The sequence below is a fragment of the Camelus bactrianus genome, chromosome 1 (assembly GCF_048773025.1).
Source record: "Camelus bactrianus isolate YW-2024 breed Bactrian camel chromosome 1, ASM4877302v1, whole genome shotgun sequence".
NCBI classification, from domain to species: Eukaryota; Metazoa; Chordata; class Mammalia; order Artiodactyla; family Camelidae; genus Camelus; species Camelus bactrianus.
This window is the reverse complement of record NC_133539.1, coordinates 55,515,630-55,533,460: the sequence shown is the minus strand read 5'-3', so window position 1 is coordinate 55,533,460 and position 17,831 is coordinate 55,515,630. Positions and strand designations below refer to the sequence as shown.

Below are 17,831 nucleotides of genomic sequence, written 5' to 3'. Positions count from 1 at the left end.
AGAATCCTGGATTCGAATCTGGGCAGGAGAAAAAATAGCTATAAAGGACAGTATTGGGCCAATTGATGAAATCTGAGCTGTGAATGAGATAATTCTGTTGTATTAATGTTAAATTTCTTGACTTTGATACTTGTACTGTGATTATGTAAAGGATATCTTTGTTCATAGGAAATGCTCAGTACTTAATGGTAAAAAGGGGCAGTGTTTTCAACTTGCTCCTGCAATGGTTCAGGAAAATATTTTTACATGTACTGAGAAAATAACCTAATAACCTAATAGGGCAAAATAGAAATCACTGTTGAATCTGAGAAGGTGATATATGAGACACAGAATTCCTCTAGTGTTCTTGCAACTTTTCTGTAAGTTTAAAATTATGTCACAATGAAAGTGACCAAAATTGTCCTCATGTAATTCATATGTGGGTTCTAAGCACTGAGTGAATTTGGAACCAGCTTCCTGTGGTGGTATACTTCATTTTCATACAGAGGAATAAGGTGGACTTAGTATTGGCTTTTTGGTATATAACACTGAATTCTTGGATGAGTGAAAACTCTATTTGATTGATTTTATTTGAAGCAAAATGCAGCAGTTTGGCCTGTGCTTCATAAGGCCTGTACCGTTGATCCAGGTTCCATTAAGTGGAAACACAGTACGTGAGACTGTTCAGCAGCCTCCACATCAGTGATTCTCATCTAGTGAAAATTTCACTTGGCAACGTCTGGAGACATTTTTGATTGTCACAGCTGGGATGTCACAGCTGGGAGGAAGGTACAGCTGGCAGCTAGTGGTTAAGGCCAGGGATGGCACTAAACATCCTATTACGCACAGCCCAGACCCACAACAGAAACTTATCCAGGCCAAAATGTCAGTGAGAGAATTACATTAATAGATTTTCAAACATTACAACATCCTTGAATTTCGATTGTGATTATTTTTAAATAAATTGCTCCATTTGGTATGCTGATATTTTAGTGGAATTTCTTTATCTGCGATCAGAAGTCAGAATGTCTAACTTCTCTGTCTTCTGTTGTCCTCAGTTGAGCTTTAGTACCAGATTATATAATATCCTCATAAAATAAGTTGGGCAGAGCTTCCTTTTTTTCTGTTCTCTGAAACGATATGGGTAAGATGGAAGTTATCTGATGATCTTGTGGAATTTGCCTGTAAAAGATTTGCCTGCTGTTACTTATTTATTCATTTATTTATTGGTAGCTTTCTGAGTACTGACTCAGTTTCTCTAATGGTGTAGGTTTATTTAGATTTCCTGTATCTTTTTAATTTTTCTAGAAAATGGTCTCTTTTTTTTTAAGTTTATGCATATTGGTATCAAGTTGTTAATAGTATTCTCTATTTGAAAACAAAAGTGTGTACTTGAGAGTGCAGGTTCTGGAGTCAGAGGATGTGGTTTCGAATCCCAGCTCCAGGAATCACTGGCTATGTGACCCTGTACCTTAGTTTTCTTATATGTAAAATAGAGACAGTGATAGTAACTGTCCTGGCGGTGGCATAAAGATTAAATGAAAACACACATAAAACGTTTTAGTAGAACAGCATCTGGCATGTATAAGCACTTAACAAATATTGGTGTTCATATTATCATGGGTATTATTATTATTCCCTTGTGAATTTTAAAACTCTCTGCATTTATGTTGCCCTTTTCATTCCTAATTCCATTTGTCCTTCTCATCTTTATGTTTGTGATCAGTGCTGCCTAAACCAAGCTTTTGGATCTATTTATCCTCTTGTGTACTTGTTTTAATTTCTGTTCTTCATTTATTCATTCAACAAATATCTGTTGGGCATCTGTTAGGTTCCAGACCCTGTTCTAGGTGCTGGAAACACATCAGTGAACAGAAGTCTTTTCTTCTGTAGAGCTTATATTCTGCAGGAGATTGGAGATTGAACATAATCAATCAGTAAATTGCAGAGATTGTTACAAGGTGGTAAATTCATTGGGGGAAAAATAGGTGAGGGTAAAATGGATTAGCTGAGGCATGAGGAGCTGAAATTTGAGTAAGATTCTTAGGGTAAGCCTCACTGAGAAGTTGATTCTAGCAAAGATTTGAAGATGATAAAGGAATGAAACATATGAATATGGGGCTAGAGAGCTTTCCAGGTAGAGGGAACAGCTGTGTGAAGGTCCTGAGGCAGGAGTGTGCCCGGTGTTTTAGATGGACAGCAAAGAAGCCAGTGTATTTGGCATGGCATGAGCAGGGCAGAGAGTAGTAGGAGCTATTATGTCCACTTACAGGTGCTAGGATGGCCATTTATATATATGATTTATGTTTGTTAATTGTATTATTCAAATAGTCTTTATCTTTACCAATATTTCATTTGTTTCAGCTAGTATTTTATGAGAGAGATTTGTTTAAAAATCACATAGTGGGATTGTGGATTTATCAATTATGCTTTTTTAATCTATCCTAAGCCTCTGAATGTTGCTTATAGGTTGTTATAGCTTATGGATTCTCTATGCTTAATATGCATTTCTGTGTTATTTTGACTATTATTAAAATCCCTGTAGTTGTTTTCTTTGGTTAATTCTTGCTGTTATGTTTCTATTTTATGATTCATTTACTTTTGAGTTTCCATGTTTTAGATGTGTATCTTATAAACAGCATGTCTGAATCTAGTTTGGTTTCCAATCTGCAGTCTGAGAGCCTTTTCCCTTTGGTTGATTGAATACATTTACATTAATTATAATTGTGATTATGGATATACTTAATTTCTAATATCACATTTTATGTTTTCTATTTACCAAGCTCTTTCTTGCCCCCTCCCCCATAGTGTCTATGGATTATTTCAGTGTCCTTTATAAATGATGCATTTTTCCTTCATGGTTCCTAAGAAATCTTCTGTTCTCCTCCTTGCATAATTTAATACTATGAAGCTCTCCTGCTTGCTTGAGAACTCTGTGCAGAACTTGGTGTGGAGATCATAGATGGAGCATCTTAACTGTCACTGAGGTCCCGCAGTGCGTGTTACAAGGGAGAAGACAGGGGCCCAGAGAGGATGCGCAGTTTGTCTACAGCCCACTGATAGAAAACCCCATTCTCCTGCCAGGCTGGGAAGCCTCAGAACTCTTGATTCTCCTTCTTGAGCTCCCACTGCTAATTCCCTTCCCAACGAGAGTGTTTCCATTATTCTCTCATGTGTCTCTAGCTCTGAAGTGAGTCTCTTGAAGGCAGTGTATAGATGGGTCTTATTTTTCCATCCAGTCACCCGCCGTATGTCTTTTGATTGGAGCATTTAGCCCATTGACATTTAAAGTTCTTGTTGATAGGTGTGTCCTTACTGCCATTTTGTTAATTATTTTCTGGTTGTTTTTGTAGCTCTTCTCTGTTCTTTTCTTCTTTTAATCTCTTATTTTGTAGTCTGATTTTCTTCAGTGTTCTGTTTGTGTTCCTTTCTCTGTAGTTTTTGTGTACCTGTTGTAGGTTTTTGATTTGTGGTTACCTCAGAGTACATATATGTTGACCTATAATTATATTTACTTGTTTTAAACTGATAATCATTTAAATTCAAGCACATTCTAAAAGAGCTACATTTCCCCCTCCCTGATGTTTTGTTTTTTGTCATATTTTACATTTATGTCTATCTCTTAATTATTTATTATAATTATAGTTGATTTTACAGTTTTTGTCCTTTAACCTTTGTGCTCACCCATTTAAGTGGCTGATTCACAGCCTTTACTGTATGTTTACTTTTACCAGTGGGATTTTTCCCTGCCTATAATTTATTTCTTGTTGTAACTTTTTCATTTTTACTTGAAGAAGACCCTTTAATGCCTCTTGTAATGTCAGTTTAGTATTGATGAACTCTTAATTTTTCCTTGTCTGAGAAGCTTTTTATCTCTCCTTCAATTCTGAATGATAACCTTATGGGATAGAGTACTGTATGTTGTAGGTTTTCTCCCTTTCAGTACATGGAATATATGTATGCCACTCTCTTCTGGCCTGCAGTTTCTGCTGAAAAATCAGCTGCTAGTCTTATGGGGGATCTATTGTATGACTTTGTTTTTCTCTTACTGTTTTTAAATTTTTCTGTCTCTAACTTTTGCTGTTTTATTTATGATACATCTTGGTGTGGGTCTGTTTGAGTTCACCTTGTTTGGGACTCTCTGTGCTTCTTGTACCTGGATATCTGTTTCCTTTTGCAAGTTCAGGAAGTTTTCAGCCATAATTTCATCAAATACATCTTCTATCTCTTTCTCTCCTCCTTTTGGGACCCCTATAATGCAAATGTTAGTACATTTGATGTTGTCTTAGAGGTCCCTTAAACTATTCTCATTTTTAGAATTTTGTTTTTATTTTTGCTGTTCTAATTGGATGTCTGATTTGCTGTTCCATTATTCTGTCTTCCAGATGGCTTGTGCATTCTTCTGTATCACCTTATCTGCTGTTAATTCCCTTTAGTGTGTTTTTCGTTTCAGTTGCTGTATTCTTCTGCTTTGTCTGGTTCTTTTTATATTTTCTAGTTCTTTATTAAAATTCTCCCTGTGTTCATCTATTCTTTTCCCAAGTTCAGTCAGCATACTTAACTACTATTGCTTTGAACTGTTCATCAGGTAAATCATTTATCTCTCATTAGGGTTTATTGTCACAGTTCTTTTTTTCTTGTTCTTTCATTTGAAACATATTTCTTTCTCTTCTCATTATGTTTGACTTTCTCTGTCTATATGAAATCCGGTGAAAGAAGTTCTGTCCGTGTGTGGGAACGTCCCTTGACGGTCTGTGTGTGCCCCTTGGCTTTGGTGGGGACCTGGATCTGAAGTGAGCATGGGCTGTGTCATCCCTGAGGATGTGCTGGCAGCTGCCACCTTGGTGGGAGGTAGGGCTGGAGATGGAGGGGCTAGAGCCAGAGCCTTGTTTGAGTAGGAGCTTCTCACGGGCACAGTGGCCATCACTGCCCTGTTGGAGGTGGGATTGGGGCCACAGGGGCTGGAACAGGAGCCATGAGGGAACTGGGTTTCTCCCAGGGGTGGTGGCATCCTCAGCCTTGGTTTGGGGTATAGCTGGGACCTCAGGGTTCGGGGCTGCACTTCTTTGCTGCTTTCACTTTTTCCCCAGTGTGTGCACCTTGACTAGAGGCTGTGTCAGGGCCGGAGGCATTGGTTCCACACTGCTGGGCTGGCTCCCTCCCAGGTGTGTGCAGGGACATATGCTCAGGGGATGGCAGTCTCTGCCCTGGAGCTAGCGACATCCCCTCCTCAGTGTGTGCACCAAAGCCTGCACTGTCAGTGGCTGCCATTGCCCTGGTCAGAGACAGAGCTAGGGTCAGAGCAAGTTCTGTTCTCTCAAAGTGGGCACACTCTTGTTGGCAACAGCAGCTGCCTCCTTAGTGAAGAACAGCTCTGGAACAAGAGTGGCTGGAGCAGGCGGCTGGTGCTGGGTCGGGGTGGGGGATGCGCCGGGGCAGTCCTGGCAAGCTGGCCGGAGCCTGACACGGTTTCCAGTCATCTGCCTCTGTGCTGTTACTGGGAGTAAGCGAGTGTGTTCACATGCCCTTCAAGAGTGGAGTCGGTTTCCTACAGCCCTCCAGTAAGCCCCATTGGTTTTCAAGCCAGCTAAGGCCACTCATCTTCCTAATGTAGGACCCCAGGGCTGGGCTGCCTAATATGTGGCTCAAACCCCTCACTCCCCAGGGAGGATCCTCGAGCCTGTAATATCCCCCCTCTCTCCTGTGTCCCCTGCTAGAAGGGAGGGTCCTGACCTGATCAGTTCTTCTCTCTTCCTACCAAACTCTGTGTGGGTCTTTCTTTACAAACTTGCTGGTAGAAGAGCCGTCCTGCTGGTCCCCAGGCTGATGTCAGCGAGATTTGTTCTACATGTGGTTGTAATTTTGGTGTGTTCATGAGGGAGGTGAGCCAGTGTCCTCCTGCTCCACTGTTTGTTCCCACACACACTACAAATTTTGACATTTTAAAGTAAGAAGATCTATGAAGATGACATAAAGATTTATGGAGACTTGGCCAGAAAGGAGATTGGCAAGTTCATGTCCAGATTGTAAAGTCATTATATGACATTCAGAGAATTTGGATATTGTCTTTGAGACTATGGGTAGTGACTGGCCTTCTTATAAAACCAGAGAGGATACTGAGATCTGCATTTTAGAGACAGCCTCAGCAGTCAGGGTGAGCGATTGGAAGCCAGGTCACAAGATAGGAGGCTTTGATAATAGCTCCATCAAGAAGTGAAGAGGGCGTGAACTTAGGACCTGCTCATCCAGATGGAGAAGAGAGAGGAGTCAAGGTGGGATTCACAGAGATAAAAGCCAGAAATCGACAAGACATGGAGCTTGATGATATACTGGGACTCAGAGAAGAGTCAGAGTTAACTCAGATTTCTGTCTTAGGCCATTGAATGAACAGCAGCTATTAACTCAGAGAAGATATACTTAGAGGTTTGCTGGAGGAAAGTAGTGAGTTACTGGTCCTCTGGGACCTCTAGACGGGGACTGAAATAATGATAATGATAACAGATGTTTCTTGAGTGCTAAGTGCCGTTCTCCTTTGAGAATTAAAGCTTAACAGTCAACGTAGGGACATACTGATTCAGAAGAATCTACTGATGTCAGATTAAAAGCCAGACTGTTCAGAGTCAACATTTCTGGGAACCTAGACAGAAATGTGTAGGAGAAAAATTGTCACGATCTAATCAGTCAGTCTCGCTTGTAGCTGTTGTCATGTTGTAAGTGTGTGTTCATGACCCAGTCTGTTGCCAGTGGTGAGTCATTCTCACAAATAAATATTAATGTGTTTTTTATACAAATGCCATGAGTAGCATTCCAATAAATAACAGGTTTCAGAAGCAAAGTAAGTCCTTAGTATTTTGATATGTGATTCTCTGCAGTGTTTTTAATACCAGGGGATCCAAATACTGCATTGTTCAAATATTACCCAGTAATGTTCATTGGTGTTTTCCAGTTTTTGAGTATTTGTCATAGGCGACAGTCCTTTGTAGATACTTTAGTAGCAGAAATGCCAAGAGCAGTAGATGGGAATGTTGCTGTAGATACAGTGACATGAAATCAGAAATGGATTGAGAATCTGAACTGGCAAAAGTAATATCTGTTTCAATGGCAAAACAAAAATCAGGTCAGAAAGACAAAGTGTTTTCATTGTTGAATAAAGAAAATGAGCTGAAAGGAAGCAGTGTGTGTTGTAACGTCTGCCCGAAAGGTGCTTAGGATGTTCTCTTCATGGGGACACGTTCTCTCTGTGCCCCTGCTCCATCCATATCTTAATTCAACCAACATCAACAAAAAGGAAATAAAATTTTCTATGTCTGGAATATTTGGTGTGAGACAAAGATCTAGACTATTGGGTAGTGCACTTAATGCTATATAGTGCTTTTAAATTTTCTTCTAGAATGAGAGTTTAAATATTAAGTATTTGTGGTATTATCTTTGAATTTTTAAATAGATTTTAATTTGGCATTTCTTTTGTGTTAATGTTCCCATTTTTACTTCTTTTTATTAAGTGTTTGTACCTGTTTGAGAGCATTTTTTATATATTATTGAAATATATATATCATAACATATTGGTCAAATAAGAGTAAACTGTGCATTCATTATTTTTTTCTGCAGAATACTTCTGAAATTTGTATATAAGAAATGACTTTCTGTTTATTATTATGGTCACTCGTTATTATTTAAAAATGCATAAATCATATAAAATATAGAAAAATTTGACTTAGGAATTCTGATCTCTCAACCTCAGGTCCTGAGTAATAATATTTGTTGGGGCTTGCTGCAGAGATGCTCCTGTCTCTGCGTTGCCTTGGCTACACCAACATGCTTCTGGTTAGTCCTCTCTTATCCCTGCATCGTTCCCACCCCTGATTACGTTCTGAGTTAGCTCCAGCGTGGTGTATCAATCTCATTGAAGAACACTTTCTTACATCACTCTGCTCATGATGTCTGTGTCTGTAGAGACCAAGGGGAGAACAGTGACTTCACCATTTAAAAATAACTTTTTACAGCAAGAATCTTTAAACTTTACCTCTTCCTGTATGCCAGAATGCTGCTTAGATCAGCTGTTAAAAATTTCCCAAATTATCTCTACGGAAATGTCAACAAGATCGCTGGTTTGGTGTGAGCTGATCAAATTTCTAGAATTTCAGGATTTAGGAAAACAACAACACAGTGTGTGGAATTGTGGGGTTAGTTGCCCAGAGATTGTGGGTTTTTTCCTTGCATGATGACATTTTGGTAATGTATTGACAATGGAATTTGGCAGATGACTCAGTTTAATACTGACAGCATTGGAACATTGATCACAAGATTAGGGAATATACTATAGATGCACCCCATAGAACCGTGTTGTTTTACTTGTCTTAGTAGAAGCCAAGTCTGTGCATGGTGATTATGAGCTTTTGGACATGGACAGACCTGATTTTATGTGCTGCTACTTGTGTACTGTGTGATCTTGGACAGACTGCCTAGCTTCTATGAGGTTTTTCATCTTTGAAATACAGGGAGTATAAAACTTAAGGTTTTTAAGATTAAATGAGACATGTAAATCTCTTAGTATAGTTAGACACTAAAGGGAAAAGACCCCTTTATTTATTGAATGCATACCTTTCTTGGTGCTGGGTACAGTGATGAACAAGACAAACCCAGTCCCTTATCTTACTGGGACAAGTAGGCAAGAAATTATAATAAATGGGGTAAGTTTCAGCACCAGAGAATACAGGGTGTTGGGGAGCTTATAGGAGGGACATTTAATGGGGACCCTGAAAATCAAATATCACACGGAGGAGTTTCCCTCCAGACTGGCCCAATTATCTGAGTGAATTTGCTGAAAAGCTTCCCCCACACTGGCTGCCATGAGAGATGTTTGTTTTTAAGGAAAAGGAACTAACACAAGTATGAACCAACTAACTAGCCAGTAACTGACTTGGTTATGAACAGGATAATCCAAATGTCCAAATTCATCACTCATCCTGTTCTGGGTAAGTAAGACATCTGTATTATATGGGTTTGACCATTTAAATGCTTCCATTAAAAAACAAATGCAAGAAAAATCTCCTTTCCCTGGTCTGTATATTGAAATTAATTTCAGTGTGTGTTTGATGATTCAGAGTTATTTGTTAACACTACCTACTGTGTTATGTTAGAAGACAGAGAGATAAGCCTGAGGGCTGTTGATGTCTGGAGGTCCTTCAGAATTTGCTCATGCTCATTAGATGCCCCTCTTATGTGCCCCTCAGCACCCTGCATCCTCTAGTGCCAGCACTCACCCCGTTTGTTGTCATTTCTTGCCTACCTGTCTCATTAAGGTACAGGGCTGGGTTGGCCTGTCCATCATTGTATCACCATCCTAAGAAATTACCCAGCATACAGAAAGGTGTGCAATAAATATTTTTTGTTTTGTTTTGTTTTGTTTTGTTTTGTTTTGTGGATGGGAAATAATTAGGTTTATTTATCTATTTTTAATGGTATTGGGGATCAAACCCAGGACCTCATGCATGGTAAGCATGTGCTCTACCACTGAGCCATACCCTTCCCACCCTCAATAAATATTTACTTGTTAAATGACTCTGCTCTGCCCTTGGTCTAATGAGAAATGAAGGTTGCCAGCAGAGACTAGGTAACTCAATCTTTGTTTCGTGTAAAAATTGTCAGCACAGGGTAGAGATAGCTCCAGGCGTTGCCCTAGGAACACATGGACTTAGTGCCACAGACCCATCGGGAGGCTTTTCCACTTGCTCCTAGATGTGTCACTGTTTTGAGTGGTTGAGGTGACTGGATGTGTTATGTTCTGCCTGAGGGAGGCAGTGAAGCCTAGAGCGTGGAGGTAAGACAGCCCTTCCTCCAATTCCAGTTCCTGGTGAGCAGCTGGGTAATCTTACTCCTCATCCAAAGCCTCAGTTTCCTTATCTGTTCAATGGGGTTACTAATAATAATACCTCTGAGAGGCACTGTGAAGATGGAGGTAATAGGTATAAAAGCTTAGCCCAATCTTGGCACTTATTAATAACTATTAACTTTGATTTTTATCACCACTGTAAGTCTTTGCATCTTGTTTATAAGGAGTAAATGAACTATTCTAATGTTGACAAATTACTAAAATGTAAACCACTGATCTATTTCTTGGTAATCTCAGTGTGGTCACCCTGAAAAGGCCCTGCTCAGGTCGCCTGCTGTGGGAGTGTAATTGACCAGCAGCCCCAGTGGCTCCCTCTAGTAGCCACCACTGCTTTGCACCCAGGCCAGGCGTCTCCTGGGCAGCTCCCAGCTAGTCCCTGGGCACAGCGGGGCTGCTGATGCAGGCCTGTTCCCACAGGTGTGAGCCCTTTCACAGGTGACTTTGGCTCAAGGACTCCCATCGGCCTAGTGGAAGCTTCCATGACACTGTGCTGCAGTCTGAGACACCCCTCCCCCCCGGCCCTCCTTCCTTCCCGCTCCCCTTCACCGGGGCCAGACTGTGCTCTGAGCCTGTCCCTGCTTCCCCGGCTTCCTCTCCATGTCCTTTACTGCCATTTCCTCCATGAAACCTCTTGCTTGTCTTGGCACCACTTCTTGGAGGGCCTGGATTTACACAAACAGTTATAATGGTTGTTGGAAGGAATTAACTGTCTACCCCCTCGAGCACAGAGTGGGTAATTTTTCCATCAAGTGTGAAGCAAACATACATTATTATAATGAGTTTAACTTCATCTTCATGTTATGGCATTTCCTCAGAATTAAAGTTCGGTGTTTCTAATCATAAATTCTCTAAAATAGGCATTAGCCACCATTTCCTCAGAGAAGGCTCCCCACATTTAGGACCTGACATTTATCTGCTCAAGATTAAGTTGTAAGATTACCCTTATTTAGGACAGTCTTCTGTAGCTTCGGGTCTTTGACGTGATGTTATGATTTTAGTCTTTAATATTCATGAACCAAAAAAATCTCTCTCCAAAAAAGATATTGATAGCTCTTCACTATTTATTTGTTTTTATAGTCTTCTGCTGATTTCTTCAGTTTCCTTATTTTTTTCCTTCAATCCTCCCTTGATTATTATTTTTGTGACAGACCAGGTGCAGGGAACAGTCACCATCCGGAACATCAGCGCCCTGTCTTCAGGTTTGTACCAGTGTGTGGCCTCTAATGCCATTGGGACCAGCACATGTCTTCTGGATCTCCAGGTCATTTCTCGTAAGTAGGCAGAATTCTGATGTCCCCTTTGGGTCCAAAATGCCTAAATCTTTGTTAAGCCAGGGAATGAAGAGTTCTGCTTAATTGTTTTCAGGTTGTTTGAAGATTAAATGGAAATTCTTTCGGTTTTCATCATTACTCAGCAATATAACACCTTCTTTATGATAAAATGTCTTCTCCTTGGGACCATCAGAATCAAATCAGTTCTGATTGGATATATACAAATTTGTGATGATCTTATGGTCTTGACAAGACCTTTTTGTATTTTCTCCTAATCCCTGCTTAAATGTTGGGTGCCCAGGTCATAAATAAGCAGTGCAGAAATCTTCTCCTTAGTTGAGAATTCTGGGTTATAATTTGAATTCCAGTTGCAAAAGGGAATGATCTGGTTGTGATGAGGTGATAGGTTATCCCACTGATGGCTGAGTTCATTTGGGGCGGATTAGGCAGATAGATGGGTACCATCTTTTCCCTGCTCTGCCCTAGGTGTAGCTCTCCTACAGCTGTGTGTTGTGTAATTGTTCATTCATTCAGTAAATGTTTGTGAACCTACTGTGTGTTAGTCCTAACCACTGCGGATACAGAAAGTTAAGTGAGGTTTAACTTTAAATGCATGTGATTCTGCAGGCAATTTTATACATTTTAAGAAGATTCTTTAGTAGACTTACTGTTTATGAAGTTGTGTAAGTATAGTCTATTCTCTCTCTCTCTCTCTTCTTTTTTCTTTAAATATATTTTGCAGCCCAGCCCAGGAGCATTGGACTAATAGCTGGAGCCATTGGCACTGGTGCAGTTATTATCATTTTTTGCATTGCACTAATTTTAGGGGCATTCTTTTACTGGAGAAGCAAAAACAAAGAGGAGGAGGAAGAAGAAATTCCTAATGAAATAAGGTTTGTGTGTCAGATAATTTGTCCTGCATAGCTGATGTCTGTATTTCTGTTCATTTTGGGAGCTAAGATATCTCTGCTAATCTTCTGACAGCGATGGCCATGCCTCATGTCCTCACGCCTCCACCCTCTTCCTGGACCATACGCCTTCCCTCTTCACCCATCTCTTCAGGACACTCCTTGATCTGGTTCAAGACTAGTCTGGGCATCACCTCCTCACCTAAGTTGACTTAGGCCCTCGTTCAGACTTTAAGATGCACATGTTCTTGCACTGATGGCCGCCCTTATCTGACCACAGGCTTCTTGGGTATAGGAGGGGTGTCTTTTTCACATGAAACATCTAGTAGAATGTCTAGTACTCAATAAATGTTAAATGAATTAGTTGACATCTTAAATTAGTTTAGTGACTTCTTTTAGCCTCTTGTAATTCTTAAGGATTTTGACTGTATGCAGGGACAGATTTCATCCCAGCATAAGATTAGTGAGGAAAACCTCTCATCAGCACACCACAGTGATTTCTCAAACCACAAAGTGTGATGAAATCAGGCAAGTCTTAATAGTTTGTTGAAGTTCCCACATCCATAGTTTGATTTCCTAGCTATTTTCCAGCAACTTGCTCAGTGTGTTTTTCATAGACTCTTTTCCTATTTAGAGCAAAAAAAAAAATTATACACACACACACATATATTCAGTTATATGGGAAGACATAGTCTTTTAGAGATTTGATACTACTTTTATTACTCTTGGAGACTAAGAAGCTGAGGGAGAGTTTTTCCTAAGCATTGTCTTAAAGGGAATGAATGTCAAAGCCGATGCCAGCGGGACTGCGGTGTTTGCTCTCGTGAGTGTGTGCTCTGTCCTGAGAATTTACATTTCACAGACATATTAGCCCGAACATGGGAAGAGAGTCCTGGGCAGGAGGGGACAGTAAACTTCAAGTCAATCCTAATGACAGCTCTATTTTTGCTCCTTTTCAGAGAGGATGATCTTCCACCTAAATGTTCTTCTTCTGCCAAAGCATTTCACGCCGAGATATCCTCCTCAGAGAACAACACACTGACCTCTTCCAATACCTACAACAGTCGCTACTGGAGCAACAATCCCAAAGCGCACAGACACACGGAGTCGTTCAACCACTTCAGTGACTCGCGCCAGTCTTTCTCCCTGCACTCTGGCCAGGCCAACATACCGTCCATCTATGCTAATGGGAGCCACCTGGTCCCGGCCCCACACAAGACCCTGGTGGTGACCGCCAACAGAGGGTCATCACCACCGGTCATGGCCCGGAGCAATGGCTCGGTCAGCAGGAAGCCTCGGCCCCAGCCCACACACTCCTACATCAGCCAAGCCACCCTAGAGCGGATTGGCGCCGTCCCCGTCATGGTGCCAGCCCAGAGTCGGGCCGGGTCCCTGGTATAGGATGGGAGCCAGTGGAGCATGCAGAAAAGAAAAGAAGTGGAGGATGCCCCCGTTCAAGGGGGCGCGTGGGGTGGTGGAGTGCTGGGAAGGACACCTTCCTGACAGCAATTCTGGTAGAAAGCACAGAGGAGAGGGCAGTGCTGTGACCTGGCCACTAAGATCTATAAAATGAACTGGAATCCTCCAGCATGAAGACTCGTTCCCCCACCCCAGATGTCCCAGGATTCTGTTCCAAAAGCTGGATCTCACAGATGTGCCAAGCCGAGGAGAAAGGTATAAGAGCAGAATAGCATTTCAAACCCAAACTGCGGTCCAGATGGGCTTGTTTTTTTGATTCATGCCTAACATAGTAATTTTTCAAGAGACTTAAGTGCCAGATGGAGTTTAAATAATGAAATTTTTTAAAAAGATAGGTGTCCTTAGAAAATATACTGAGCATCTCTGTGATATGTCCTGCCTCTCCCCATCCCCTCTTTATGTAGGGGCTGAATGACATAAATGGTGAGTATTGGTCCTAACAGGACTGGCTCTTGTATCATAGAATCAAAACTTTTTACACCAACAGAATTCAGTAAGGAATGGGGGAAAGCTAGCAACTTCGTTGAGAAGCCCCTTCATATTTATTTATTTATCTCTTCCTGGACCATGAATTTCATATTTGGAATATTGCTGTATTGACAGATTATTGCCTGTCTACGATTTTCTAGGGTCTGTTATAGGTCCATGACAATTACTGTTCATTATTTCCTGGGAAAGTATTTTTTAAAAGAAAACTAATTTTTTTTTAATATATGCAAGGCACCGGGTTAGGAAAGAGAAGACTGTTGTTGACATCACGTCCAGTGACTGTGTTCGCTGAGCCCGCGGAGGCCCAGCACCAGGGGCCTAATTGTGCTGGCGGAGGCAGGCCCTGGGAACTCCTGGCGGCTCTCAGAGCAGGGCTGTCCCGGCCTCCTTGCTGTCCCACCGGCTTCCTCTTAATGAGGGCAGCACCTGGTGCCTTTTGTACTGCAGGAGATAACTTTTCCCTTGTTTGACAAGTCGAGGGTACTAGGTCATTACAGGGAGGGCAGGAGTTGCTTTGTTTCCGTTTTCTTTCAAAATGATTATTTTTGCAAAGGAGAAAAGACTGAGACAAAAGGGATGAGATGCTCCTGGGAGGGTCTGCCCTGTATTTGTCACAGCTCAGGGTTGCAGTTTTGCCCAAATGCATTTTACACCACTGTAAAGAGACTCTTTTTGGGATTAATTACCTGGCCTTGGTGTTCACCAGATACTTTACAAACTCCCCACTCTATTTTGTGCCATGTAGACCTGGCCATACTTGTATTGGTGACTATCTCGCCTTAATCACACTTTAAGCAGCACACAAGTGATTTCTTTCCAGATTTGTTTCCTAAATTCTTCATGATGCTGCCCCTGTGATTCGACAAGAGCATCTTTTCTTTCCCCGGTGGTGTCTCTCCCTCCCTCTTCCTACTGTGCTCTTTACCCTCTTTTCCTGCAAGCATAGTTGTCGCAAGGAGTGGCCTCCTGGTTTTCAGACTTACTTGAATAATGGAAACCAACAGCAGCTGCACACACTACTTTTCGAAGAGGGCTAAGCTCAGAACCTAACCATTGCAACCATTCCAACATTGATGAAAAGCTGAATTTACTTTAGCATTACTTATTTTTTCCGTTTGATGGTTCTCGACTTTGTAAAAATTTAAATAAATGAATGTCTATACTTTTTATAAAGAAAAGTGAAAATACCATGACAGAAAAGATGATACTATCAGATGTTGTTTAGAAAGCGTTTATCTTGCATTTCTTTATTCTTTCTAATTATCTAAAATCCAATAAAAGTTTATTCATATAAAAACAAGTTGTCATTAATTATCTACTAATGAATGTCTCATTTTGTATTTAGTGTTCTCTTAATGTTATAAGTATTTTCCATTCTGTTTATAGTATTCATAATAATTTTTACTGAGCAGTCCATGAACATATTCCAAAAATTACTTAGCTCTACTCTTACCATTAGAAATTTGAGTCCATTTGTCACATGGATGACTGAAGATGTAATGATCCTTTTCACACATTGAGCTCTTTTCACATTTCCTATATGGGAGTTCATGAAAACAGGATTCAGGACTGTTTTTTTTCACCCCTGAATCTCTCTCACACAGCACAGTGCCTAATATGGCTATCGAGTAGAAAAATGATGATTTTGGAACTAACGTTGACAAGTCTCAGTTCAGGAAGTTATGGTCATGATTGTAGCTCTTGCTATATATTGGATCATTCCCTTAACTCTTTATTTTGAGATATTTACTTATTTTCATGCAGTTTATTAGAAATAATAGAGATTCCTATAATTTCTCCAAATGGTAATGTCTAACCTAACTAGTATACAGTATTACACATGCACATGGGTACAATCCATCAGCCTCATTCAGATTTCAACCTTGAACATGCACTCTGCGTGTGTGTGCTCACACATGTGTGCATTTGGTTCTGTGTAATTTTATCACGTGTAGATTCATGTGGCCACCACCACAGTCAAGTTACTGGATTCCTTGAGCTGTTATTTTATAGTCATAGCCACCTCCTTCCTCTCCAAGTCCCTGATCCCTAATCTGTTCTCCATCTCGATAATTTGTCATTTCAAGAATGCTATGTAAGTGAAATGCAGTATGTAACATTTGACGATTGGCTTTTCTTTACACTCATCATAGTGTTCTTGAGATCCATCCAAGTTGTTGCATGCATCAGTAATTTATTCCTTTTTGTTTTGTTTTGATTTGGGGGGGTAGGTAATTAGGTTTGTTTGTTTATTTGTTTGTTTAATGGAAGTGCTAGGGATCGAACCCAGGACCTCATGCATGCTAGGCAAGCACTCTACCACTGAGCTATACCCTCCCCTTAGTTCATTCTGTTTTATTACTGAGTAGGATTTCATGGAATGGATATACCTCAGTTTGTTTAACCATTTACCCATTGAAGGGTATGAAGGATATTTGAGTTTTTCCAGGTTTTCGCTATTGCAAATAAAGCTGCTGTGAATATTTCTTCTTCTTTTTTTTTTTTAACAGGTTTTTATGTGAACATAAGTTTTCATTTCTCTAAGATAAATGTCTAAATGTATAGTGACTCGAGCACTGTTTGTTGAAAAGTCTATCCTTCCTCCAGTGAATTGCTTTTGCACCTTTGGAAAAAATAATTTGAGGCATATTTGTGTGGGTCTCTATCTGAGTTCTCTAGCTCTTCTTCTGATCTTTGTGTCTGTTCCTTCCTTCCTCCCTTCCTTCCTCCCTTCCTTCCTTCCTTCCTTCCTTCCTTCCTTCCTTCCTTCCTTCTCAGCACAGTCAACACTGTGCTTACTCTTATAACTAATTAGCAAGGTTTAACATCTAGTAGAGTGGTTTCTCCCACTTTCTTCTTCTTTTTCAAAATCATTTTAGCTTTTCTAGTTCCTATGCCTTTCTGTATAAATTTTAGAATAAGATGGCCTATGCCTACAGAGCACCTTGCTGTTGTAATAGGAACCACATTAAGCCTGTAGATTGGGAAGAACTGGCATCTTTACCATACTATTTTCTAGTCTGTGAACATGTTATCTCTCCTGTTATTTAGGTCTTCTTTGATTTATTTCATCAGCATTTTCTACTTTTCAGGTATAGATCCTCTACATTTTGTTGGATTTATCCCTAAATATTTAATTTTCTTTGAAGCAATTGTAAATGTTACTGTGTTTTAAATTTTCGTTTCTATTTGTTGTTAGGAAATAGAATTGTGAGTGAATTTTTTGTATTGATTTTGTATTCTTCAACCTTGCTGAATTGACTTCTTCAGAGTGTTTGATTTTTTTGTTTGTTTTGTGGCATTTCTTTTTTTTTTTTTTTCTTTTTTTGGTAGATCTTTTGGGATTTTCTACATAAATAATCATGTAATCTGCAGATAGAGATTTTTTTAAAATTTAAGTACAATCAATTACAATCAGATAGGGACATTTTAATTTCTTCCTCTGTATGTGTCTTTGTATGTCTTTGTCTTTGTATGTCTTTTCTTTTTCTTGCCTTATTGCAATGACTAGAATTGATAGTTCTATGTTAAGTTAATGAGTGTAGTATCCTTCCCTTGTTCCCAGTCTTGGGGTTCGGGTGAGCATTTATTGTTTTACTTAAGTATGATATTAGATGTGGTGTTTTATAGATGCTTTTTATCAATTTAGGAAGTTTCACTTTTAATACTTGCTGAGAGTATCTTATCATGTATGGGTGTTGGATTTTGTCAAATGATTTTTCTTTATCAATTGATAAGATCATATCTTTTTTCCTTTAGTATGTTGATAAACTGGATTATATTGATTGATTTCCAAATGTCAAACCAGCCTTG

The 17,831-nt window shown here is 40.0% G+C and overlaps 1 protein-coding gene and 1 non-coding gene across 4 annotated transcripts in view; one reads left to right on the top strand and one right to left on the bottom strand.

Annotated features, from left to right (window-relative positions):
* Window positions 1-15,318, top strand: part of IGSF11 (immunoglobulin superfamily member 11) — a 111,797-nt gene extending 96,479 nt beyond the window's left edge. For 2 of the 3 annotated variants that reach the window (XM_074364018.1, XM_074364024.1), the window contains exons 5-7: window positions 11,020-11,142; window positions 11,885-12,035; window positions 13,010-15,318. In XM_074364018.1, coding sequence (XP_074220119.1) covers window positions 11,020-11,142; window positions 11,885-12,035; window positions 13,010-13,451 — 716 coding nt within the window. In that variant the 3' untranslated portion in view covers window positions 13,452-15,318. The remainder of the gene's footprint in view (window positions 1-11,019; window positions 11,143-11,884; window positions 12,036-13,009) is intronic. The other variant, XM_074364022.1, reaches the window with a different exon arrangement.
* On the bottom strand, window positions 9,436-9,507 carry TRNAG-ACC (transfer RNA glycine (anticodon ACC)). Its single transcript has one exon. It is a non-coding gene; the product is annotated as a tRNA-Gly (tRNA).
* Window positions 15,319-17,831: the final 2,513 nt, after the last annotated feature.